General features: G+C 42.9%; 1 protein-coding gene across 3 annotated transcripts in view; it reads left to right on the top strand.

The window, feature by feature from the left end:
- Positions 1–27953, top strand: part of FGD4 (FYVE, RhoGEF and PH domain containing 4) — a 154448-nt gene that overhangs the window by 108479 nt on the left and 18016 nt on the right. For all 3 annotated transcript variants that reach the window (XM_063446760.1, XM_063446762.1, XM_063446761.1), the window contains exons 3-5: positions 14994–15144; positions 18298–18814; positions 22535–22621. In XM_063446760.1, coding sequence (XP_063302830.1) covers positions 14994–15144; positions 18298–18814; positions 22535–22621 — 755 coding nt within the window. The remainder of the gene's footprint in view (positions 1–14993; positions 15145–18297; positions 18815–22534; positions 22622–27953) is intronic.

Below are 27953 nucleotides of genomic sequence, written 5' to 3'. Positions count from 1 at the left end.
CCACCCGCACATTCTCTTGACCAATCAATACAAATAAGAATTAACTTCCTGCTTGACCGCATGGCTTGTCCAGCACAATGGAGGAGGGGAATACTACATCCTGTATTCTTGCACATGCTCCGTACACTACTGATCGTATCTTGCCTCGTGCAACCAACTGATCGATACGTCAGCATATGCACGTACACATGCCACGTGGTAATCTCGGCCTACTAAATTTATTTTTACCGAGATTCCACCACATTCCCCCCTTTGATGCCTCTTGATATTTCACAATTACTTGAGGCATCACTTAACCTTGGTTTGCATACACCGCAAGTTACCATGAACCAGACCAGACTTGTCTATGATGTGAATCTTTCAACACTCATCTTCCTGCATTGGTTCTCCCTGATCTAGAGCCTTATATTTATAAATTGCCATTATCTGTGCAGCAGCCTTCCTCTCTGCTATATTTTCTATCAGGCTTTGCACAGACCTAACTACTAAGGGTATAAGACATGGCAGGAGTAGACACAACATTAAAATCAGTAGGACTCCACCTACCAATGCCTTAAGCCCTCCAAACTGCTCATACCAGCTACCAAACCAACTACTTGGACTGTACCCTTTCCATACCTGAGTTGGCACATGCGCTAGTTTAACCATATGGCTAGTAAGCTCAGCTATTGCTTGCCCTTCGTCATCTATTTGAAGACAGCAATTGCTCAGGTTAAACTTCCCACATACACCTCCCTCTACTGCCAATAGGTAATCCAAGGCTAATCTATTTTGGTATACTGCTGTCCTCATCCTGGTATTGTGCTTCGCTAGAAGATTGAGCGCTTGTGAGGTCTCATTAGTAATAATCTCAACCACCGCCTGTAATCTTATAATACGGTTGAGCATATAAATTGGGGTTCTATAACCAAAGGTACCATCCTCTGCCCACGTGGCTGGCCCATAATAATCTATAATACGCTGGGGAGGCCATTCATTATCTTCCCAGGCGCCTATCTCTATGGGTCCCCTTTTCTTCCTATGATTCACATCATATACTTTAACACCTAAAGTCTCACCTGTTTCAATAGGTAACAAGAAGAAGGATGGTTTGAGCATACCCAACACACATGCCCCTTCACAGTCCTGTGGCAACTCCGAATAGGCTTTCTTACCACAGATCCAGTACAAATTTGCTGGGGCTCTCCAACTAGATGTGATGGATAAATCAAACCATACGTCCTTTAAATTGGCATATCTTGCAAACGGGTTAGATGGTTCTGAGACATTTGAAGCCGACCACCAAGTTGTATTCTTTGTATCATCATCATAAGCTTTTTGCCCTAGACAAGTTAACTCTCCTACAGAAGTATTATACATCATTCCTTTCCTTGCTATGCAAACATAACCTATGATGGAGGTCTTTAATCTCCACTCAGATTTACCTCTAACACTCATCTGATAATCGGCTTGTGAAGATATTAATTGGTCAACTGCCTCAGAACCGGACATTACCTCCTTTGCTTCCCAAGGCCATTGGTCTCCCATGTTAGTACCTCCACACACATAGCAGTTGGTAACATTAAGACTACCGGCAATACTTTCAGCTAAATCAATGAACAGGTTTTTAGCGTTATGGGGGATCTTATTATCTATACTCATTTCTTCATAGAAGGAATGGTATACCTGATGAGTCTGGGAGGTTACCGTATCAGTCTCTATCCCTATAAATAATATTGTCCCAGGGTCTAAACCCGTCCCGTATATTTGAAACCCAAATAAATTACCATATTTATCTAAGAACTTGTCGGGGTTATTTATAAGAATATGGACCGGATTGCATTCCATAGACTTAAAGTATGGATTGGTAGGCAACTTAGTCACAATCATGTCCTTGTCTGCTGCCTGTCCCCAAGTTGCCCACCCCACACAAGACCAATATGGGCAAAAGTTATAATCTCTATTTGGGCATCTAGGACTCACATACTTATTTTTACTACTGGGACAAATATATTTATCGTTAGACCCATACGTTCTCTCCCATCTAAGATCCCCACATACATTCCACGGCTTTCTACCACTTGATATCGCCTTACATGCATCAAATAGCAGAACACCCGAAGAATGTACGGATTCTAATATCGTTTTATTAATTAGGGTCCCCTGAGGATCTCCTTTCCTGAGAGTCAACCAAATTGTACGGGGTTGATACTCTGGACTGAAGCACCTAGGTTCTCCTACTCCTAAATGGCACACACTATATTCTATATTTAAGTATCTACATCTTGATACATCTCCTTTACATTCATATTGCGAATGCCAAATTAGGGTCTGGGAAATATGGTTACCTGTTCTTGTAGTCTTAATGCATACCTCACAGCTAGGAGTGTCGGTACCTCTACCTTCCTGAATATAAAAATACATATATAAAAACATTAGCAGAAACACATCTTTCGTCGGCATCCTCAGTCTTCGTCCGTGCGATGGCACCTCAGCTTCCAGGATGTAAGGGCTGCAGGGAATGGAGTTCTGCTCGTCTTCACAGGGGTCCCTTCGAGACTTTTCCTGACTTTTATACTACACGTTGGTGAGCGGACAGGCTTTATTATGGCCTTCTCACTCACTTACTAATCTCTGAAACAATAAAATTTGTAATCCACAAAGTTCCTCGTCACTCCGACTGAGTCGTGTGCTTTAACCGGATCTTGCAGGGATTCTCTGGATCTGCTGTAGCTTGCCAAGAATCGACTGCTGCTGGTTTAACCCTGGAGTGATGTATCCACGGAGTCACTTCGGCCACTTTTATCGCTGTAGGGGTAGACAAAAGAACAATATAAGGACCTCTCCACTTGGGCCCTAACGGTACATTATTCCACTCTTTAATCCACACTTGGTCTCCTGGGTGGTAACTATGAACTGGGGGATAAATATTCACAGGTAATCTATCTTGTACCCATTTCTGTACCTCCTCCATAGTCTTACCCAACTCTACAACCTGCTGCCGGGTAATTCCTTCTCCCAACTGACTCAAATCCCCCCTTAAGTTACCAAGTACGGGAGGTGGTCGCCCATACATGATTTCAAAAGGAGAGAGGCCCATCCTTCTGGTAGGTGTACTGCGGATTCGCAATAGAGCTATGGGCAAAAGAACGTTCCACTTAAGTTGGGTTTCCTGACACATTTTTGCCAACTGGTTCTTAATAGTTCTATTCATTCTCTCTACTTTACCAGAACACTGGGGTCTATATGCCGAATGAAGCCTCCACTTTATACCAAGCATATGAGTCAGTTGTTGTAGGCACTGATGAACAAAAGCTGGACCATTGTCCGATCCTATAGAGCAGGGTAGTCCACATCGGGGTATTATTTCTCGTAACAGGAATCTCACAACTTCTCCTGCTTTCTCTGTACGAGTAGGACATGCTTCTACCCAGCCTGAATAGGTGCACACAACTACCAGTAGGTAGCGATGTCCACCAGATTTAGGCATTACTGTATAGTCAATTTGTAGATCGGACATGGGGAGTCCCCCCATAAACTGGACTCCTGGTGGCTTTACTGGTCCTTGCCTTGCATTATTTTTAGCACACGTTACACATCTTCGTACAATGGCTTGAGTCAAGTTGGACAATCTTGGTATGTAGAAATGTTTTCTGAGAGATTCTTCTGTACTATCTCTCCCAGAATGTGTCCCGTTGTGATAGTTTTGGACAATTTCTACCGCTAGTGATGCTGGAACAACCATTCTCCCATCTTCTAACTGATACCATTTGTTCTCCAAATACTTTCCAGATTCAGTCTTTAACCACTCCTCTTCTTGAGCTGTATAAACTGGAGTCCATTGAGACAGTGGAGTTGGTATAAGAGCAGCTATATGCTCCACATATTCCTGTCTTTCTGATTCAGCGGCACGCTTAGCTGCATTATCTGCCATCCGATTTCCTTTGGTTACATCACCATCTCCTCTCAGATGCGCTCGACAATGTATAATTCCAACTTCTTTCGGCTCCCACACTGCTTCCAATAGTTGTAGGATTTCAGCTGCGTACTTGATTTCTTTGCCTTCTGAATTCAATAGTCCTCTTTCTTTATACAAAGCTCCGTGGGCGTGAGTGGTTAAAAACGCATACTTGGAGTCCGTGTAGATGTTCACTCTTAAACCTTCAGCCAGTTGTAACGCCCGTGTCAGTGCTATCAGTTCTGCCTTTTGTGCTGATGTTCCTTTTGCCAGTGGCCGAGCTTCTATCACCTTGTCTATTGTTGTTACTGCATATCCTGCATAGCGGATCCCTTCTTTCACATAACTACTGCCGTCGGTGTAATATTGAACGTCGGGGTTCTGGATGGGAAAATCACGAAGATCCGGTCTACTTGAAAATACTTCATCCATCACCTCCAAACAATCATGTTGACCTTCAGTAGGCTGTGGCAAAAGGGTAGCTGGATTTAAGGTATTAACAGTCTCTAAATGCACTCTTGGGTTTTCACACAACATTGCTTGATACTTGGTCATACGGCTGTTACTAAACCAATGATTTCCTTTGTAATCCAACAACGTCTGTACTGCATGTGGAACTCGTACATAAAGTTCTTGACCCAGAGTGAGTTTATCGGCTTCAGCTACTAGCAGGGCGGCTGCAGCTACGGCTCTTAGACAAAGTGGAAGTCCACTGGCCACTGCATCCAATTGCTTGGACATATAGGCAACAGGTCTTTGCCATGATCCCAAGTACTGTGTCAATACTCCCACAGCCATTCTTCTTTGCTCATGTACATACAGGTAGAATGGTCGTGTGCGATCAGGTAGACCTAATGCTGGGGCACTCATCAAAGCCTTCTTCACATCTTCAAATGCCGTTTGCTGTTCTTGAGTCCATAGGAAGGGGTCGTGCTCTGTACCTTTAATAGCTGCATACAGAGGTTTTGCCAATATCGCGTAACTGGGAATCCATATCCTACAGAAGCCTGCTGCCCCCAAGAATTCTCGCACTTGTCTTCTATTCTTGGGTATCGGTATTTGGCACACAGCTTCTTTTCTCTCTGGCCCCATAATTATTTGACCTTCAGAGATATGGAATCCCAGATATTTGACAGTTGGCAAACACAACTGAGCCTTCTTTCTAGACACCTTGTATCCTGCCTTCCAGAGAATGTGGAGTAGATAGTGTGTTGCTTGCTGACATATTTCCTTTGTAACTGCTGCTATCAACAAGTCGTCTACATATTGTAATAGTACACACTCTCCTGGGATGGACTCGAAATCCAGTAGATCTTGACTTAGAGCTGAACCGAACAGGGTAGGTGAATTTTTAAACCCTTGGGGCAGTCTTGTCCAAGTCATTTGGCGTTTCGAGCCCGTTACAGCGTTTTCCCATTGGAAAGCGAAGATACATTGGCTTTCTGCGCCAATTCGGAGGCAAAAGAAGGCATCTTTGAGGTCTAAAACTGTAAAATAGGTAGCCTCGCCCGGAATTAAAGCAAGCAGGTTATACGGATTGGGTACAACTGGATGTATACTAACAACCGCATCATTGACTGCTCTCAAGTCCTGCACAGGTCGATACTCATCTGTACCGGGCTTTTGAACAGGCAGCTATGGGGTGTTCCAGGGGGAAGTACAGAATTTTAGGATACCATACTGTATGAACTTATCCAGATAAGATTGAATGTTCTTCTTAGTCTTCTGTGGGATGTGATATTGTCGTAGGCTCACTGGATAAACCCCAAGTTTTAGTTCGATCTTAATAGGTGGAATATTGCGGGCCAGTCCTGGTGGGTTGTTCTCTGCCCAAACTCCTGGTATGTTGAATAAGGATTCATCACTCCTAGGGTTTTGGCTAGTCAACGCTGTATAAAGTCACCACTCTTCTTCCTTTGGTACGGATAATGTCATAATACCTGAAGGTCCATTAAACTTTAAGGATGTTGTTCCGTTTGGTAGGAACGTAATCTGCGCTTGTAATTTGGAAAGCAAATCACGTCCCAACAATTGGACTGGACATTCAGGCATGTAAAGGAATTGATGTTTTACTACGTGGCCTCCCAATGTACAGAGTCGACTTTTAAGAACCGGTTTTGCAGCACTTCTTCCAGTTGCTCCTATCACGGTAATAGTTCTTCCAGATGGAGGAGCAACTAGGTTAGTCACCACCGAATGTTCAGCACCAGTGTCGATCATGAATGCACTCCTTTTCCCCCCTATTGATACATCGACCATAGGCTCCGCTCGACCAAGGGGGATGGAGCCCGGTCGGTATCAATAGTCCTCCATGACCGTGTCAGCCAATCCTACGAAGTCCCTACCTTCTCTATCGCGGGACCTTTGCGCTGCTGAATAATACCTATCTTCTCTTACACTTCCTCTGTTACCATTACTCCCTCTATTACCATTACTCCCTCCGGGGCCTCCTCTACCTCTCGCTCTGCCTCTAAAGTTTCCATAACCTGCCCTGGGTGGGTCTCTCTCGTACTGCTCTCTTTGAGGACACTCGCTTCTCCAATGCCCTTCTTCTCTGCAGTACGCGCACTGATTCCTACTCAGGGGCTCCCTATTCCACCTACTATCGCCTCTATCTGGGCCCCGTCTATCTACGCCTGCGATCGCTACCGCTAGCATATCAGCCTTTTTACGCATCTTGCGCTCTTCCTCTTTCTTACTTTCTGACTCCCTATTCATGTACACCTTATTTGCTACCTCCATTAGTTGGGTGATGGACATTCCTGCAAACCCTTCTAACTTCTGTAGCTTGCGCTTAATATCTCCGTAAGCTTGGCTGACAAAGGCGGAGTTTACCATTCGGGAATTATCAGCGTCTTCCGGATTAAAGGGGGTATACAAGCGGTATGCCTCCAATAATCGGTCATAAAAGACACTGGGCGCTTCATCACTTTTCTGAATCACCTCAACTGTCTTCGACATATTAATGGCTTTCTTCCCTCCGGCTTTCATGCCAGCAATTATAGCGTCTCTATAGGCTTTTAGTTGACGCATGTCTGCGCCATTAACGTTCCATTCGGGATCGGTATTAGGATAATGCGTTGCGGCCCATGCTGCTGGATTGGCTTGATTTAAAGTACGGACTTCTTCCTCAAGTGCTTTAATGGCCGCTTGGTTAATCCTAGTCCTTTCCTCATTATTGAACAATGTCATTAATAACTGCTGGCAATCAGCCCATGTCGGATTATGTGTCTGAACTATCGAGGTGAACAGATCGGTCATAGCTTGTGGTTTCTCAGTGTACGAGGAATTGTGGGTCTTCCAATTCAAGAGATCGGTAGTCGTGAATGGGACATATACGAAGACTGGGTCAGCATATACCATTTTGACCTGCGGCATCGAGATAGGCTGACCCAGGATTCAAACGAAGAGGCATCTGATAATGTTTGGGTTGTTGGGTACCGGTCAGTTGTCGGGTTAGTATAGGGCTACGTGGAGGGGCGTCTGTTATGGGTTCCGGTCGGGGGCTAGTAAGACGTGGGGATGTAGAGGCTCTATTGTGGGGAAGGCCGGTGAATAAAATATTCCGGGCCGGGCTAGAAGAAGCCTGACCGGAAACTTGAAGTGGCGCCAAATCAGGATAATGGGATCTAACGGGGGTTGGTTCCGGAAGGGGAGGTTTAGTACGACGGGGGGTGGATTCTGAACTGGAGGAGGAAGCGGAAGCGGATGGGGACAATGGGGGAAGGGGTGTAGAACTTCCTGTACTTGTATCACTTCCTTCTACAGGGAAGTAAGGGGGCGGCATAGGGATCTCGGACTCAGGGGGCGTGTCCAAAATGGGCCTAACCATAGTCCTAGTGGACAAACAAGTCCTGGCCACCATGAGACGACATTGCTCCTCGTGGCATATCCGAATCCATCTTGGCGAGTCGTTTACGGCCTGTCTCCAACAATCAATATATGGAAACTGTCCGTAAAGTTCAGGCCTACCTGATACAGCCACGTGTACACGCTGTACCAGAGTTGGATCCAAACTGCCACGTGGCGGCCATGCCGCAACCAAAGTAGGCCACTCCCTAGTGCACAAAGTGACCAAACGTACAGGGGACATTTTAACCCTAAAATCACATGTTGTAAATCCCTTTTTAAAATTCTTTACCATACAACCTAAGGGATCCAAAATCGTCGACTCTGACGCGCCCATACTTATCAATGGAGCGTCGTTGACAACGAATACTATGCACACGTTCTATTCAACAGTCACACCCGTTTCTTCCGCCAACAGCACCACGTGGTCCAGTTACCAAGTGAAACGTACACAATAACACACTAAAAACACTCTCGCTAGACGGCTGAGCTCACGCTATCTGGCAAGATATACACTCTACTACAACAATCTTTAACACATTTACAATTCCCAACTAATCTATTGGCCAGTACCTTGATGGACTACCTAAAACAATTTACATCCGTTTTGGTTAGCCACGCTGCCCAAACACCACATATAGCGAACTAGAGGGCGGAATTTACAACAGAACCCTCTTAGTCTATCTACTCTATGAAAAGTCTAGTGGGTTCCAAATTTACACGCCTTCCCACTTAGCCAAGATAGGTTGAGAGCTAGCGGACCGAATTTACACAGACGCCGCTTAGTCTCCCGGTCCCTCCGACCTAGCGAACAAATTGTACACCCTAGAACGCTAGTCTAGACAAGACACCGGTGTCCGGCTAGGGCTATTTACACAGAACCCCGCCTGACTCCAAACCAAATCAAACGGTCTTACTAAAGAGCGTTCGATTGAGCGGTGCGCCTTCGTTCCTTCCCTCCGACAGAGGGGGCAGATTCCATACACAGATTTAAACCCCTTATGGGCCTACCGCACAATCGGTATACCCCTAGTGGGTCCGCCGTCTAAAACAGCGGTCGTCTTACCTCCTCGTTCCTGAACCTGAGTTCACACTCATCGACGGGGACACCCCAGCACTTCTTACGTAGAGGCCGATGATCTCCTGGACAACAGGCCAGTGGCGCCGAGACGAAGGGAGATCCACGCAGAAGTTCAGGGGTGCAGCCGTAGAGAACGTGGGCAAAGATAGACCGTCTCACGCCTCTGCCTTTCAGCTACCGTTGAACGATGAGCTTCCCGGCCAATGCACCAAATGATACCGGAGAAACTGACGGAAGCCAAGCACAGAGAGATGGACACAGGTTTCTTCAGGAAGGAAGAGATTCTTTATTCGATTCACCGATCGGGACTCAGAGGGACTTATGTCACCAAAATACAACAAGATCTGAGCCCCGGACAATAGTGCAGGCTCCTTATATAGGCACATAACTCCTCCCATAATAAGCTCCACCCGCACATTCTCTTGACCAATCAATACAAATAAGAATTAACTTCCTGCTTGACCGCATGGCTTGTCCAGCACAATGGAGGAGGGGAATACTACATCCTGTATTCTTGCACATGCTCCGTACACTACTGATCGTATCTTGCCTTGTGCAACCAACTGATCGATACGTCAGCATATGCACGTACACATGCCACGTGGTAATCTCGGCCTACTAAATTTATTTTTACAGAGATTCCACCACAATGTCTGATCGGGTGGGCTGAGGACATGGGTGACATGGATGTGCGAGGTGTGCGTGATGCCCTTGAATGCCAGCATGCTTTGTGCTGATATCCGGAGTTCAATAAGCACAGAATTAACACTACCCGTCTAGAATCCTATAACTGGTTAATGACGCCCTATTGAATGGAAATAATGATAATAAAGCTGTAGGTGGCGTTACACCTCCGGCAGCAGAGAAGTTAGACTTTGTGTTGCCGGGCTTCATAGTGAAACGCTACACATACAGACTCCAGGCACTATAACCACTTCAAGTTACTTGTGGTCATGGTGCTTACATTATGATCATGCTTTGATTAGATTATTTACTAAACTGAGAATTCTAAGTAAATTTCAAATTTAAGGCCAGAGCAGCCAAACTGTTAGGATCGGTGAGAGTATTCTTCCAGTTCGACTGTTTTAAGTTTCATTTGAAATTCACTTTAAATTCACCTTGAATTCTCACTTTAGTGAGTAACCGTGTTAGTATGGCTAAAAGATAGATTCCCCAGCTAAGCATCATGGGAATTGTATTTCTCTTAGCCAAGCATGTTTGCAGTCTAACAGCAAAGGATCATGGGAAATCTATACAATTCTATTCTTGATCTCCTGTCATTTCATAAAAGCGAACATAAGGTGTACTGTTCCTTAAAAAAAAAAAATCCACAATATGGCTGTGACACACACACACACACACACACACTCTGTAAATGTGCACACACTGAATATAAAGTGCTCTGTGCCTTTAAGAATTATGCACGTTTGATAATATACATGCAATAAACTCACTAATGAATACATAACTTGAAATGAATTGTACTGTGTGTTTAGAAAAAAAAAAACATATTTTTATTTTTATGTTTCTTAAAACTTCTAATAAAAATCAACGTGCTTTAAAAAATAATCATTTTTAAATCTTCCAAAACTTTGTTGTACCTATTTTGGACAATACGTCTCTCGCTAAATGCTTTCATCCATTCCTATTTTAAATTTAGAGGCTTTATGCACCTTTTATAGAGTCGCAAGTCGAGGGGCGGACATTCCAAATCTGATCAATTATTCCAAAGAAACAGTATTGTCTCAAACTGAGTTATAGTGTTCAAAATCTCTACAAATACAGTGGGTGGGATACTGAAGACACGGTTGTCGTACCGTACAGAGTGGCATATATGGTCCAGCTGTAATGTATCTAATGGGAAATGCCTCTTCTAATTCCCCCGACAGTTACTGCACTTGTCAAGAGTGGCCCCAATAAAGACCCTCTATTTCTGGATGGAGAAACCAGGCGTCTCCTCTTGGCCCCAAAAAGGGATTTCTAGTATTCAGTACCTATTTCACAACTCATGGGTTTTCAGCAAGTCAGCGGTACCTGTGGGTTGGGGTCTAACTTTCTATTTAATTATCTCAGGGTTTGGCATCTTCTCTCAGTCAGTTTATGAGGGAGACATTATGCAATATGCACTTAGACCCCTTGGAAATATTAGTTCAAAAATTGCCATTCGCAAAAGGTGTGATCTCGATATGGTACTCATCCATTCAGGAGAACCTTCTCCCCATGTACCCACCCGATATGGCAAAGTGGGAGTCTGACATCAGTGCTGAACTCTCGGATGATCTGTGGAATTCTATTATGACGGTTAATTCAGAATTTACCAGATGTGTAAACCACACTGAGATTTTATTTAGATAGCACCTGACCTCCACCCGCTCACACAAAATCTATCAGAGATTTGCCAAACCATGCAGGGAGGACTGCGGGTTAGATAGCTCCTATATACACACGGTAAAGCTGGCCGCATATAGTTGACGCTTGGGAAACGGTATTTAAATTTATTGAGGACAAATGGACAATTTTTCTTCTGCTTACCCCATAATGTGCTCTACTGGGAGCCTACCCATCATACCGATAGTTCTTCAAGCCCTGAAAATGCTCATAGTGAGGGGAGGGAGCTGAAATCAGCCCCCAAATTAACAGATCTTTTTTTAAAATTTTTTTTTTTTTTTTAAACATCAGAAGTGGTATTTATTGTTGCATACTTTTTTCTTAGACTTTTGTATCGACAAAGTCCAATACCAAATCATCCTTTGTTATTAAATTATGTCCTACTTGCAGGTTTCACACCTCACTCCTTTAAACATTTTGAAAGTACTTGGAAACCTTTATTGTTGGCAATGCCGTCTTGATACGTCCCATGCCCAAGGCTTCCCTAGGAGCCTGGAGGGGCTATGCCAACATGCACACTAGGTAGCCATTGGTGTTCGTCCACAGGGCCTAGACTAGGCAGTTCTGGTGTACTGTTTCTTTAACACCTAAACGGAATCAACACAGTAAAGGAGGAGACTATATTTAAAAGAAGAAAAACTACCACAACAAGAGGACATAGTCTTAAATTAGAGGGACAAAGGTTTAAAAATAATATCCGGAAGTATTACTTTACTGAGAGGGTAGTGGATGCATGGAATAGCCTTCCAGCTGAAGTGGTAGAGGTTAACACAGAAAAGGAATTTAAGCATGGGTAGGATAGGCATAAGGCTGTCCTAACTATAAGATAAGGCCAGGGACTAATGAAAGTATTTAGAAAATTGGGCAGATTAGATGGGCCGAATGGTTCTTATCTGCCGTCACGTTCTATGTTTCTGTTCTGTGGCTGTGCCAGCTCGTGTTATATGTAATATCGTTCGATGACCATGCTCTAAACCTGTTATACTCCTGTTATAAAGAATACATATTTTGTTATTTAGTTTTTGTTGTATAATTTGCTTTGTGTGTTCTGCTTACAGTTCCTTCATAGGAAGGCAATCTCGATCACTAGTTACTTATATCAATAATGTAGCATATAGCCTTATGTATAGGTATCCCAACATATTATCGTTTATACTACTGACCAGTGTTTTTATCTAACATTTACAATCACTGTACTGAAATGACACATTCGTATTCTTTTTGTATGTAACTTAAAACATTTCATAAAAATCACTCTCAGACGATCGGAAGCCCTAAAACCCCAGAAATTTACCAAAACGGCTGCCTACTGCACTACAAGAAGCACCACGGCACCCCAACACCAATGGGGGAAAAAAAAACAAAATCTGCACCCGGATCAGCCATGGCAATCCGCCGACATAGGCGATCTAATTCGGAGACCGCATGGCACAGCGGGGCCAAAGATGGCGGCCGACATTGAGGAATACTCTGACAGCTCGGACGACTTCCCCCTGCACTGTCTGGAGACTCTTGGATATCGAGAGCCGGCAAAGCAAGTACAGCCGACAGCGGGCCACCTGGTGACCACAGAGATACTTACCTCTCTCCTCTCAGGCCTGCGCCAGTCACTATCGGCGGAGATCTCCCAAGCGAGGGATGATGTCAGAGAGTTTACCGCCCGCTTAAACACCGTGGAGCAACTTACCCAAGCCCACGCAACCCAGGTGACAGACCTCCAGACACAGGTGAGGGAACTCACCACAGCCCACACTGCACTGTCCCACCAACTAGCTGCCATGGAGGATAAACGCAGATGTAAGTATATTAAAATCCAAGGTATTTCTGACACGGTGACCCCAGCAGAGTTACCCCATCTCCTCTGCAGGCTATTTGCAACCTTGCTGCCCCCCCGACAAGCAAAGGGGATACAGCTAGCTGGCATGTTTTGCTTACCCAAACCACCACAACTCACTGGCACCACTACTGGGGACCTCCTGGTCAAACTACATAATGGGCAAGACAAAGCAGCACTCATGAGTGCCATCAAAGGGAAGAATCCCTACAGCTTTGAGGGCATGGACATAACATTTTACTCAGACCTATCCCGCACTACCCTGCAATGGCGGAAATCCCTTCGTCCACTGACGACTTCACTGGCAGCCAGAGGGGTGACATACCGCTGGGGACCGGCACACGTGCTCATAATACAGCACCAGGACACTGAACACAGAGTGACTGACATAGCAGAGATGGACACTGTAATGGCAAAACTGGGCCTTACTACCCCCTCCCCCCCCCCAACCACAGCTTGGGACAAAGCCAATGTCGTTCCATTTATCCCGGATCAGGGGGCGCATAGGGGAAGAAAACCTCATGAACCACCACCTCCAGTCTAACCTGGTTAACAAGTTTAATATGTCTTTGTTATCTAATATGTTTTAGTTCTCGTTTGGAGGGCCCACGGGCTTCCACTATAGACACCGGGTTCGACCCGGGAAGCTGGCTCCAGTATACCAACAAACCACCCCGTGCCCCGTCCCCCCAACTCCAAATGGCTCACATTATGTTTTAGTTTAACGACATTTAGGCACCACGTATCTCTTGAACTACCTACGTTGGTCTAGGCCATGTCGTAGCCCCATCACATACTTTACCCACCGGCCCCTCTGACGGCCAATTAAAGTTGTTTCCCTGCACCCCAATAGCACGAGTACAACTGCCCTACCCCAATGGAGCAGGCCTTATAAAAGCAGTAATTAATATCGTATTATAGACATACGATAGGTTCCCTCTTAGGCACCTACAGCACTCCCCGCGGTACCACTGCCCTCAATAACACCACCGACCATGCGGAAACAAATCTTTTTCATAAGTTTACAAGCTGCTGTTTTACTCTGACTATTATCATTTAAAAATGTGCAGTATTTATAAATGCCATACTGACGTTAAATATGTAACAGATGCGCTTGTCATAGCTGTTGTGGCTATCCAGGCAAGATGTAAATCTCGCACAACAAAAATAAAGAATACAAAAAGTATATATTTTTTTTAAATAAATAAATCAAAAAATCACTGTCGGGAGGTGGGGATGGGGAAAGGGGGGGTTGAAATAAATAAATAAAAATATCCCACACTTGTGGTTATGCCAGGTATTGTCATATTATTTTTAATATAAAAATAACGGGGGGGGGGGGGGGGAGGGAGGAGGAGGAGGAGGAGGAGGAGGAGGAGTGCAAAATGTAACTGTAGGACTGAGACTGCAGTAAGTCCTCTAGGTTTTGCCAGAGGAAGCCATCAGGGTGACACCTTCTCTATTAATACACATTGGACTCTGAATAAATAATTGCTTTGTGTAACATGGCAGCAGTCAAAGAGGGACACACTTCATTGTAAGGGTGGCCAGGGTTGGGGTAAATTATAGGCAAGATTTTTTACTTCCATTTATAGAACTGAAAATATAATTTGGAGTAAGAGCAATGTCTTATTTACTCAGACTGATTCCAATACACATGTGTTGTGAGTCTTATTACTGTAAAGCTCTGCTATACACACAGAGACAGTAAAGATTAAATACTCTCAGAAACGTATCGGCCTAATTAAAGGACTGGCTCTCCTAAACAGGGACACATGGTAAGTATGCTGGTGGGAGTAAAAGCGGTATATGCTGAATTATGTTGTGCAAGTTGGTAAGAAAAATAATGTTCACCTATTTTCTTGTTTGAACATATGGCTGATTGTGTCTCCCTTTTCCTGTAGTTCCACCGAAACCTACAGATTTGCCACCATCACCATACAAACACAGCAGCCCAATCTCACAAACCGTCCCCCGGAGAAGGCTGATGATGGATGAAGGTAGTCCCACCCCAAGCAAGATCTCGGATCTCATCAGTAGGTTTGAGAATTGCAGGTAAGTAATTGCGGATAAATAAATGTATGATGTGGTCTGGGCTAATGCTGTTTCTCTGGGATAGAATGTGCAGTATAGATCGATGCCTCTCTCTGTCTTTAAATTACATGATTGATTGCTGGGTCTGGGTGATCATTCTATTAGAATGTACAGCGATGGCTGACGCTGTATCTCTGGAGTAGAAAGTACAGTCTAGGTCAGGGGTAGGCAACCTTTTAGCAGCACTGTGCCGAAATTGGATTGTGATGTCCCGTAGCATGCCGGTCCTATTTTCCTAAATTGATGTGTTCATGTTGCTGTATTCTGCTTGTGTTATTTATACTGCAGTTGCTTTGTATCGTTGTATTTGTGCGTATGTGAGCGGTTATATTGTATATGTTCATGAGTAGTTTGTTGTATCGTGAATGATACCTATAAATGTAGGCTGTGTATGTTGGCTGCTTGTGGAATTGTGGGTTGTGGATGCATATGTCACATTGTGTGTTTGGTGTGTATATGTGTAGGGCTGTTTGGGGTATTGTATGTGAGAGCCTGCATGTGGGGTGTTATGTTTGTGCGGATTGTGTGTATGTTTGTGTGTGGGCTGTTATTTGTATGAGGAGAGGGTTATTCTGCATTGCTGTGTATATCTAGCAGTATGGGTAGCTTACCTGGGTTCCAGTGGGGACCAGGCTGGCCAGGTACAGGTCAAGGACAGGAGCTGCGACAGCAGCTGCAGGCTGCTTTACTATGGTGTGGATTCTTGTTCACAATTCCAGGAATGTATATTAGCAGATATCTGAAGTTTCACTGGGACTCCCGATAAGCCAGAGCCTGTTTAGCTCTGGCAGCCTTGAATGCCGTGCAAAGACACCTCAAGTGCTGTGCATGGCACACATGCCATAAGTTGCCTACACCTGGTCTATGTCAATGCCTCTGTCCACGATAGAATGCGAGGTCTGGCTGATTGTTCGCTTGGAAAATTCCTGTTAAGTAGCTATACTCCCAATGTAAACTTGAATGCATTTAATTCTGCATTTATAAATTGGGGTAGATCTAAAAATAGTTGGCAAAACCTGGAGATCTCTTGTCTGCTGCCTTTGCAAGCCCCCCTCCCCCCCCCCTTCTAACTCTGGCTGTTCAATCACAGACTTCCCAGTGCAACTCAATGAGAAGTCTTTGCAAGGCAGGTGCTCTGGGCAATTGTTGCTTCTTGAGTTTATCTCCACTGAGCTAAACAAACCAGGAAGTAACATGGCCAGTTATCTGACAGCCATGGAAATGTTAACAAGGTTAATTTATAAAAGTGCCAATTTCTATTGAAATTTGCACTTTTGTTAAATGAAAAAAAGAGCATACCCTCTTCACACAACAAGCTTTTCAGCATGCTAAAGTGCCTTAGAGGTCTGGAGTGTCTCTTTAAAACCTTGTAATTGACATTTCTTCTTTAAAAAATATTTAGCAAGTTGAATAGTTAACAGGTCTCATTTTATTATAAGACCTAAATTACGTATCAACAATTATTTTTATAATAGGAGGAAGTGATCATTCAACATCTGAGATACCATCACGATGACAACACGGTGAAAATGGGGAAGAATCGCCCGTTTGGCATTCTTTCCTGTCCACACATCTGGGCATGAACCAGTTTCCCTTTTGTAGAAGTTCTGTTCCTGTTCTGTGTTTGATGATTTATTGATTAACACCACAGATCAAACTCAGGGTTATTATCAGGACAGTCTGTCTCTTTGTGCTTGAAATGTTCTTTTTTAGAATATAAAGACAGGGGAAGATATACTTAAAGGAACACTATAGGGTCAGAAACACAAAGGAGCACTGCCCCAGGAAGCACCTCGAGTAGCCATCTGAGGAGTAACCAGTGGAGGTGACCCTAGGCTGTAATGTAAACACTGAATTTTCTCTGAAAAGACCATTTTTACTGCAAAAAGCCTGAAGGGAATGATTATACTCACCAGAACAAATCCAATAAGCTGTAGTTGTTCTGGTGACTATAGTGTCCCTTTAGCAGTTCACTAATAGTGCCACCATTGAATAGTGGTGATGCTGCTTTCAGTTTAGCAAAAGAGCATCGTTCAAACAATATAGATTCTGTAGAGAATGATCTCACTGGAGTGAAAGCTCTTTAACAAGTGAGTGAGTCAGTGTGAGTGACTGTGTAGTTGGACTGTTTTCTGCAGATTGTTTTCAGTGAGTTGGCCTTAGACGTACAACTAGACGCGATGAGATTTGCAAGACTTGTCATTACACAATAAACACTAATGAGAGAACAGAGTCCACTTGATCAGGAGAGTTGAAGTGTTGGAGAGACTTTCTGAAATTCTTTTAATGGAAGACATTGAAGACTATAACACTCAAAGCATTAAGATCTTCCAATGATTCTAAAGTTGAGTTTGTAAGCTGATTTTCTGCTGAAACGTAGAACTCGGGGTCTTTGGAGTCTTGGAAGCTTAGTAATTCATGAACCCACAGAGCACTTATACTAGAGAGACAAGATTTCATCAACAGTTTTTTGTGTAGCCCAAAGTCTTTGCTTTTTGAATTGACTTCTAGATTGTACTTGCAGAGTAAATTCGAAGAGGATCTGTTGAGTAAAGCCTAGTTCTATCTGTCACTGCCAGATTCAGATAATAATTGTCTGCCAAGTTCATTTGAGTTGTCTGTTGAGTTCAGTTGAGTTGCTTCCGCCAAGTTCAGTTAAGTCTTATTTTCCACATTTACTAGAGTTCTATCAGGTGAGTTCAGATAGGTTGTATCTGGTAAATTCAGTTTAGTTGTGTTTTATCCTATTGTAGAGTACAACGGATTTGTATATGTCTCACTTACTTCAAAGAGGACTTATTTCAGTATGATTGCCCAGGACCTGTTGGTAATTCAATTTTAAAGTTTCAAATGTTTAATTGTTAACTGTGCAAAGCTGTATCTACGGAACTTATGAAAGGAAGTAGAGCGAATAAGCAGAAATGTGTGTTCGCTTATGGAAGAGCGCCCAAGCATTGCATCTTGCTTTGACTTGAGACTATTGATTTTTTTTTTGGAGGAGATTGCCTGTCCAGTTATCTTCTCTAAGGTTTTATAATTACCTTCAGGATTGTAAAAATTTCAAAAGTGTAATTCCTTAACCATACAAACTGCTAATATCTTCTTCTGTCACAGTCCCAGTGAAATAAAGAAGGAGATGTCAAGCGATTTGAACAATGGATCCAATCACAGAACTGTAGCAAAGGTTGTTCTTCAACCCAGATCTTTTATGGAACATCCCCTTCTTCGGAAGCAATCTGAGAGTCTAGAACTGACTCTGGATGAACGGATACCTACATCCAATGGGATAGACCAAGGTATTGATGTGGACTCTGTGGATACAATTCTTCCTTCTCCTGACATTCAGTCTTCTTCTCTAGAGACACCAATTCTACAGCCTTTACGTCCTCCTCCTCCACCTCCCTCTGGAAAAAGGCCTTTTACCCCATCATTGGACGACTCTAACGATGAGACTTTAATAAATGGAGAGCATCTTGGAACTCCTAGTGACTTATCATCAAAACCTACTTGTGAAGGACATGTTAATATTGGCTTTCAGGAAACAGAGGAAACTATTACAATACAAACAGTAGAAAATAATTTGGAAGAGAAACACCTCAGCGACACATTAAACAAACCTGAAGAACCTAAGGTAAATGCATTATTTGGTTATTCTATTGTATGAATCGAGTACATCACAATGGGTTGTAGAATTTACTATTCATCCTTTGATCTGGATTCATCCATTCATTCAATGTGACACAAATTACTAGTGTGTGCATTCAAAGATTTTATTTTCTCAGAAGGTGAACGTTTAATTTGTGGAATAATCTACCATACATTTTAAACTTCATAACTAAACATAGTGTAAAAAAAAAAATATATTCAAATTACAATAATATTCCTCTAGGCACACCAAAATATAGCCATTCTCACAACCTTTGCCTTTATTCTGAGAATGAGCTGAACAGTTTTAATGAAAATGTGCAGGCAAATAAATCTTATTGAAGTGATTTTGGCTCAACTTTAGGGCACCCTATTATTTTATGGCTTTTCATCTTGCCATAGATATGGCGTTCTAATCCGGGTGTTTGACCACCTTTTCCAGATCTGTCTACGTTATGCGACTTCTTGATTGTCCACCTGTTCTGAATGTGTCCGTTGAATAAAATCTGTGTCTGACTGCTTTTTCTCGATGTGTCCGTAATTTGAAGCTTTGGGTGGCCATATTGTCTAAATGTCTTTTTCTTAATATATGTCTTTGTCCAGTTATCCATTTCAGGATACATCCGTATAATGGTATTCGTTACCTGTCTACTTGCTTTAGAGGTGGTTCTATATTGCTATTCTCTAGAGGTCCACTTGTTCTAGATGGTACCATGAGAGTATGTCACTGGTCATCTGTTCTAGATGTTTCAATATACTGCTAGTGTAAGAATGACTGTTCAAGGTGTGATATTATAATGCTAGACCAGTAATTTATGCTAGTTAGGCCTATACAATGTAAGTGTACAACTGGACATCTCTGGTAGTATGGTCTATGCGATTCTATTCTTTGGATATTCTATATGTGTCAATATAATATAAATGTAATATTAGTCTCTGGCTAGCCATTTGTTTCTAATACATTTCTTTGTACAATGTTATGTAGATGTCCATCTGTCCTAGATGTGTCTGTATAGCTCTATTCTCTGATCAGCCATCTATCCTAGATGTGTCAATTTAGAGAGAGTATCTGATTGTACTGGATGTGTATATTGTAACCCTTATAGTGACATTCATATATATATATATATATATATATGGCATATATTGTATACTGTAGGTCAACTGATATGTGACAAGTTGAATATTTCCTTTACTCAGATATACTAATCATCTCATCCTAACTATGTACAGGCCTTTGGTTTCTGGCAACTTGTAAATCCCCACCTTACAAATCTTCATCTTTTATAACCCAATCATTTCATTTAATATAGAGATAAATTATTAGTCTGTTATCGAACTCCTAACTATGGGTTTTTTAAGTACAACTGTCAACCACAGATGACGAAGAATAGTCACTGTCCATATAACATTAACTAACCTCAGATGATCCTCTGGACTTACTGTTCATTTATATTCAGTCTATGATGATCCAAAACAGTTACTATCTATATCTAGTTAGTTATTATTATTTTAATATTTATATAGCGCCAGCAAATTCCGTAGCGCTGTACAATGGGTGGACTAACAGACACATAATTGTAACCAGACAAGTTGGACGCACAGGAACAGAGGGGTTGAGGGCCCTGCTCAATGAGCTTACATGCTTGAGGGAGTGGGGTATAGTGACACAAAAGGTAAGGTTAGGGGTAATGAAATAGGTTGCTAGAAAAGTATTCCCTGAGAACCTGGAGCAGCATTATGTAGGGACTTGTAAACAAGCACCAGAATCTTAAATTGAGCCCTTAGTCAGCCTCTGGTGATCCAAAATAGTTACTATCTGTATCTAGTTAGTCAGCCACTGATCCTTCTTCCCTTAGAAGTTGGTGGTACCATTCTGAACCCTGGGTCCAGTCTTTCTATTGTATCTCAAACACTGCTCATCTCATTCACAGACATTCCACCACCACTTTCCCTGTTCTGTGTTTACCTGTCATTGAATGCCTGCATAGTCTGAAGCAAAATTAGATAACATTTATTCTTTATCTATTCACTTTTAATTTCTCATGGCACCTGGTTTCACCTCCTGACACTGGTTTCTCTGGTTGTTCTAATCACCTCCAGTTTTGTCACAAATCCAAATCTGGTTTAAAAAAACAAACAAACAAACTTCTGTGTTCCCCTTTTCCCACAATGCACTTTGTATCCAGACCCAATATTTTTTTTGTTTTCTCCATTAAAGACAATGCTCTTAGACCACCAATTCCATTTCTTGGATTTTAAGGAGTTGCAGAAGTATATTTGCATCCCCCCAATATTATTAATCTTATTTGCTCCCCATGCCATTCTCCATCTCACATAGCTGTCTCCTGTCACCACACCACGGTGTCACTTGCCCATTTTTTCATTAGCCTTCCTAGTGTCACTTGCACCCACTAACTAGCCCTTTCCCTTCCTAGCTGCCTCACTATCACGTTACTTACTTCCTAATTTTTTCATTTATATTTTATATAAAACATGAGTATCCTTCCATGTCATTACTTTACACAGTGTGGGCAGACCGTTCACCGGTGTCGAGCGGTGTGAGACATTATTTGGTGCTTTACCTGTGCACACACTGTTCAGCACAGCTCCCTCTTTAATCGTGCTGTAATTATACAAAGTGCTGACATCACACCCTTGGCCTGAATCATTCAAATGAGGTCATAAGTGTAAATTTCGAGACATGGTGTTCTTACACCAAATCCAGATGTCAATACTTTTCAACAACTTTGGACTTTGTGTAATTTTGGTCTCCATAACATCTTTCTAACTTTCCTTTTTCCATATAATATTTTCTGGATCCCTCTTTCAGTTGGAATACTCCAGCATTCTCTCCTAGATCCCGTTGTCTTTTCTTTTACGAATTCCAATGACTGGCACTCTAACCTGGATGGAACGTCCCCTGGGTTCCATGTCTGCCTGTATGCAGAATACACTCTGAAATAATCTCCTTGCCCAATCTCACTCATTACCTCTTTGAAGGTGCCCATCTTCTGGTTCTCTAACCTGATGACTGCCCTATTCTTGAACTGCTTATATCGGGATGTCTTCTCACGTGTCATTGCCCTTAACCCCTGGCATATATACACTTCGGTGCTCCTGCAGCTCATTATTAAAATAGCCTCTCCAAAACACAAAACCGCTTCCTCTCCTGGTATATAGAACCATACAGCATTTTATCCCCTGGCTAGTAAGAAATCTCACTAATTAGATCTCCACCTTCAGTATCTCGATAGGTCCTAGCTTCCTTTCCCTGCAATGCAAACCTAGTCTTTCATGCTTCTGAAGCAATTGAGAACCATGAAATTAAATAATGATGGCCCTAGACTCTGGACTTACTTGGAAATCCAAATAAAAATGTTTTTACTATTAGCAATTGATGTTATTCTTATGTATTGTAATTCTGATGTGTGCTCAACGTAAACCCTGACAAACTAAATTATTTTTGGCTCCATCACAGGACTGATAGCTGTATCTTGGCATGTGAAGGACTGTCTTCTTGAATGTTTCATTCACTGTGCCCAACTAAAATACCATGGCAACTGTAAATTGAAAGCCAATCTTGAAATGTTGCCCTCCCTTTGTGTTCAATTGGTTTATAAACATCTAGATTCTCAGATATATGACTCAAAGCAAATCACTGCAGCTTCTGACTGTAATAACTCACATTTTTTTTTTTGTTTAGTTGACAAATGAGCAGAAACTTTATAACATCGCCAACGAGCTCCTGGAGACGGAGAGGGCGTACGTCAGCAGGCTCGACCTTCTGCAGGTACTAGATAATCTCATTAATGATAAGGTTTCCTTGTTTAATCTTGTTAAAGTATCTCAATGTTAACTATAGTCTTGGCACTACTGACAAAGAGATAAAAGGGCTTAAAAAGACACTCCACTGCCCAAATGAAAAAAATCCTCACATTTTAGTAGATATACCCTCATTGAAAACACGCCTGCATTTAATTATGCATTTTTAATTGGGAGTATGTCTAAAAACCAGCTTGTAAGAGATGCAGATCTCTTGTCTGCAGCCTTTGCAAGACCTCCCCTTCTATCTCCGCCCAGACTTTCTGTGGCTGTCCAATCAGACTTCCCAATGCAGCTCAATGAGAAGTCTTTGCAAGGCAGGTGCTCTGGGCAATTGCTGCCTCTTGCGTTTATCCCCACTGAGCTAAACAAACCAGGAAGTAACAGGACCTGTTGTTTGACTGAAAACCAAGAGGTGTAAAAAGGTTAATTTATAAAATTTGCCTTTTTTTTTTTTTTTCTTTAAAAAAAAAAAAAAAAAGATACACTCTTCAAACAAAGTGTTTGTTTTAGGATCTGGAGTGTCCTTTTAATTTCCTATGATGTTTACACAAACAGGCTGAAAGGGGGTCATGGAAAGTGGAGTACACAAACATCAGCTGTGAAAATCACAATGAAGAACATGCAGGTAAAGGCTTACAAAAGACCAAGGCCAGATTAAGAGCCCAGTGGGCCTGGTGCTGACAATTATGATAGGCCTAATTACAAAATCTTATTTACCAAAAACACTAAAACAGTCCTGCCTCCTAAGCGTCATGCATCTGATGTAGATGGTGCTGGAGGGAAACTCATAGGATGCAGCTATGAGAAAACACATACCCTATGCTAATCTCACGCCTTCATCTTCAAGTAAACCCATACCCCCTAACAGCAGTGTCTAGTAAAGCAGGAATACTATAGTTGGGGTAAAAAGGTGGGCACTGACACAAATCTGCCGAAAGGGGCGAACATACACAAAAAGGGGGCATGTCTGTGTCCCCATGTCTCCCAGTCCCTTAGTGTCTGTGTCCCCATGTCACTAAGACACTAGGGGACATTGAGAGACATTGGGACACTGGGAGACATGGGGACACCGACTCTTGGGGACACTGGGAGACATGGAGAAATGGGGACACTGGTTGACTTTGGGACACGAGGGGACATGGGGCACTGAGACACTGTGATATATAGGGGACACTGGAGACTTGATAAAGACCTGGGTACAGATCAAAACGTTGCGGTGTCCAATAAACCTGCTTAAATCTATCACAGTGAGTGCCTGACATTTTTTGTTCTTCTATACTAGGGGACACTGAGACACTTGGGGGCACTGAGACACTTGGGGATTCTGAGAGACTAGGGGGCACTGAGACACTACGGACACTGAGAGACACCAGGGACACTGGGAGACATGGGGCACTGAGACACTCTGATACATAGGGGACACTGTGATACATAGGTGACACTGGAGACAGGTCAAAACGTTGAGTGCCTGATATTTTTTCTTTTATACTAAGGGACACTGAGACACTAGGAGACATGGGGACACTGGGAGACATTGGGACACGGAGACCCTGGGAGACTAGGGGACTTTGGGGGAGTAGAAATCACTGAGACACTAGGGACACTGGCACACTACAGACATTGAGAGACACCTGGGAGACATGCGGATACGGAGATACTAGGGACACTGGCTGGGAGACATGGGTTCAGTGGGGCTGCTGGGTGGGCAGGTGGCACTGGCGAGGGAGCTGAGCAGAGAGCCAGGCTAACAAGACATTTGCCCCGGGCATTTGGGGGCGGCTTTTATTGCCGCCCCCTGGAAAGTGCCGCCCAAGGCAAATGCCTTGTTTGCCTCGCAGCTAATACGTCCCTGTGTACAGTGTGTGTGTGTGTGGGGGGGCGGGGGGGGGGGGGGGGGAGGGTGGTACAGTGTGTGTGGGGTACAGTATGTGAGGGGCACTGTGTGCGTGTGTGAGGGGCACTGTGTGCGTGTGTGAGGGGTACAGTGTGTGTGGGGGGGTAATTGTGTGTGTATAGAGGAGTACATTTTAAATAATTTTAAATTAAATAGAATTTGAAAAGAAGGAAATATAAACATTAGTTGACTCTTTACAGGAAGTATTTAGGAAGGTTGTGTAAGTCACATGCAGGGAGGTGTGACTAAGGTGCATAAACAAAGTGATTTAACTTCTAAATGGCAGATAATTGAGCAGTGACACTGCAGGGAAATGATCTATACACTAAAACTGCTTCAATAAGTTAGTTGTTTTGGTGACTATAGTGTCCCTTTAAGATTATCCACAAAAGGAACACACAGCTTTTAAAAGTGTTTAACAATAGTTAAAAGTACATATCCTGCAGGTTCCATGGCTCTCTATAATATATAATGGGGTTTACAGACAAGTTGAAAATTTGCAAACATTTCATTAAGTTTACCATAACAAAATAAAATGGAATGATTGAGAGCCTGTGCTTTTGCAAGTTTACAATTTAGCCGGAAGTTGCTGAGATCAAGGCAGAAGATAAGGTCTGCGTGGGAGAACAAGTTGGATTATTGAAGTACAATGCGTGGTAGGAGGTAGTGGATAATATGGGGATTGAGGAGAGACTTGCTCACATAGGACTCTATATTGGAGATTAATTTAAAGTTATGGAAGGTTGGGGAGCGTCTAAATATAGAAAGTGCTAATGCAGATATATCACACTCACATTTTACTGAGCCTGTGCATCACTGGCTCAGGTAAATCAGCATAGGAGGGGTGAGGTAGAATGGGCTCCTGTGGTGGTATTCTCCACAACATCTCATAAATATGAGAAGCCTCCAAGTTACAAGATATCCAATTTATTCAGTAATATACAAATTAAAATCTTACTTAAAATTAAGGTACCTTCAACATATGTCCTTCATCATAGGGTCCGTACACAACGCGTTTCGATGTTTAGTCTTCCTCAGGTGCATGCTCCACTTCTCCCTCCATTCGTTTACTTCCTCATATGGTCCATACACAACGCGTTTTGACGTTTAGTCTTCCTCAGGATGTTGTGGAGAATACCACCACTGGAGCCCATTCTACATCTACCTCACCACTCCTATGCTGATTTACCTGAGCCAGTGATGCACAGGCTCAGTAAAATGTGAGTGGGATATATCTGCATTTGCACTTTCTATATTTATCAAGCTGTACTACCCTATGTTAGCTATTGTCTCTGTGGCGAAACCAACCTCGCCACTGGGCCCTGGAGAAGCCTGTTTGCTAGCCTCCTACCTGCTGACTATGGCCCCTGGGTTATTTGGGGCATATTGTACTTTATATTGCTGCTACTGGCCCTTTAAAATCAACGATGGACATATTGGGACTTTTGGGACTACTGTCCCTTTAAGATTGTGAAGCATATTCAAGTGTACTGCCTGTAATATTATATATGTATTTATAGATGTGTTAAGTTTATCCTGGGTGATTTGTATGCAGCATTCTGATTGTTCGGTAGAATCACTCCATTCAGTATATTGAGTGAAACTACCGAACAACCAGACCACCCAGGACTAAGTGTGCCTCCAATTACCGTTTGCAACAATGTTGCAAACAGGTAATTGGCAATCAGTGTAATGTGTTCTTTGTCCTCTGGGTGGCCGCCATTCGGGAAACAAACACGTGGCGGCGGCCATCTTAAACTACCGAACAGCGGTGTTTTGCCGTCGAGTGTCTGGAACTAAAATCTCCATACTTCCAGAAATTCGTATGGAAACTACCGAATGACCCGCCGTTCGGTAGAAAGAGCCCCATAAACAAGGGAATTCATTCAAACCCTCTCCAGGCTCTATAACACAGGCAATTCGCCTGTTTTCATTCCCTTGTTTGTGACCGACCGCAGGGCCAAAATGCATGGAACTGTTTTCGGATACTTTACCCATGCGGTCGGTCAAATCTTTGGAACCCCATATCTCACGAACCATTCATCCGAATTACTTGAATTTTGAATATGTTGTCCCCCTGAATAAGGGCTATCCAGCGATGCTGGATTTAAAGGTGTACCCCCGGGTTTTGGGGTACATCCAGAACTTGGCTGAAAAAGTGTACCGGATAATTGAGTTTAATGTTATCTGAGGGGAGGGGATGTGTGGGCTGAACCATGTATGTGGTTGGTTGTTTTGTGCCTCCCCCTGGGTGTGGCCTGTATGTGGATTAGTGTAGTGAAAGCCGGGCTGGATGAGCCAGTCCAGAGTTCCTGTTTTACCCTCAAAGTGATGTGTCGTCTCATTATTGGGGGAAGGATTTAATGTATGCTGTTCCAGTTGACTGCTAGGAGTACAAGCCTATTCGTATGGTTCCTATTCAATGGTCTACAGCATTCATACGCTTGGGAGAATTTAAAGGTTTCTCGGATTCGGTGATTATGGTGTCTGCCAGAGTGCTTGGAGTCCTCAGGAAGCGCTAGGAGCATCCATTAACGGAGGTACCAAGTCGGGGTGCCAGGCGATCCGTTACAGTCTCTTTGCAGCAACGTTGGAAGAAAACTCATGTAGGATGTATATATATATATTTTTACTGTGCACCTACTCACTATGTATATTGTGTGAGAGTTATTTCACAGAGTGCGACACCCACTATATGTATTCTTTGTCTACTAGTTTTGTGGTATAATTAGATGATTGATTTCACAGTGGGATTTGGACGCACCTAAAGTTTTGCGCCAATTTGTATTGTTTGCACTTGTTGTTTGGACACTTTTCTAGACCTGGTGGGAAGCCACTAGAGACCCAAGCTGAGACTGAAGAAAAGTTACCAAATGCGCTGAACATATGTTCTTTATATAAATTCAGTGCATTATTATATTTTATTGTTAAGATAGTGTAAAGATCTGACAAACGCGTCTTGGTGCTACCTGATAAAGTTACCATATGCTGTTCCTATAATCCGATCTCCTCATTTAGAACCACTGCTTTCTGGGGGCGGAGCCTGACAGCCGAACGTGCTCTGTAAGAGCTCCTGCTTCTGGCCTGAAGTAATTGAGTTTTACGCCTGATGTGGAATTATTAAAAATTATTATTGTACTTGTATTGAATTATTGTACTAACTCCATTTTAACTTTATACTGTGACTTCGTCCTCCATTTTGTCCTCCTAACCTGACTTCTTCAATCCTCCATTTTGTCCTCATGACTTAACTTGTTCATTTTAAAACTACATTACGTGACTGAACTTCTCAACCCAATTAATACAGTAGACAAAGACCGTGTTTCCTTCAAGGACAAGTACCAGGAGGTGCTGGCTACTCCTTAAGACTTGCTGGCTACTCCTTAAGAGCTTGTAAGATAGT

The sequence above is a fragment of the Pelobates fuscus genome, chromosome 3 (assembly GCF_036172605.1).
Source record: "Pelobates fuscus isolate aPelFus1 chromosome 3, aPelFus1.pri, whole genome shotgun sequence".
Classification (NCBI taxonomy): Eukaryota; Metazoa; Chordata; class Amphibia; order Anura; family Pelobatidae; genus Pelobates; species Pelobates fuscus.
This window is presented reverse-complemented; position numbering and strand designations above follow the sequence as displayed.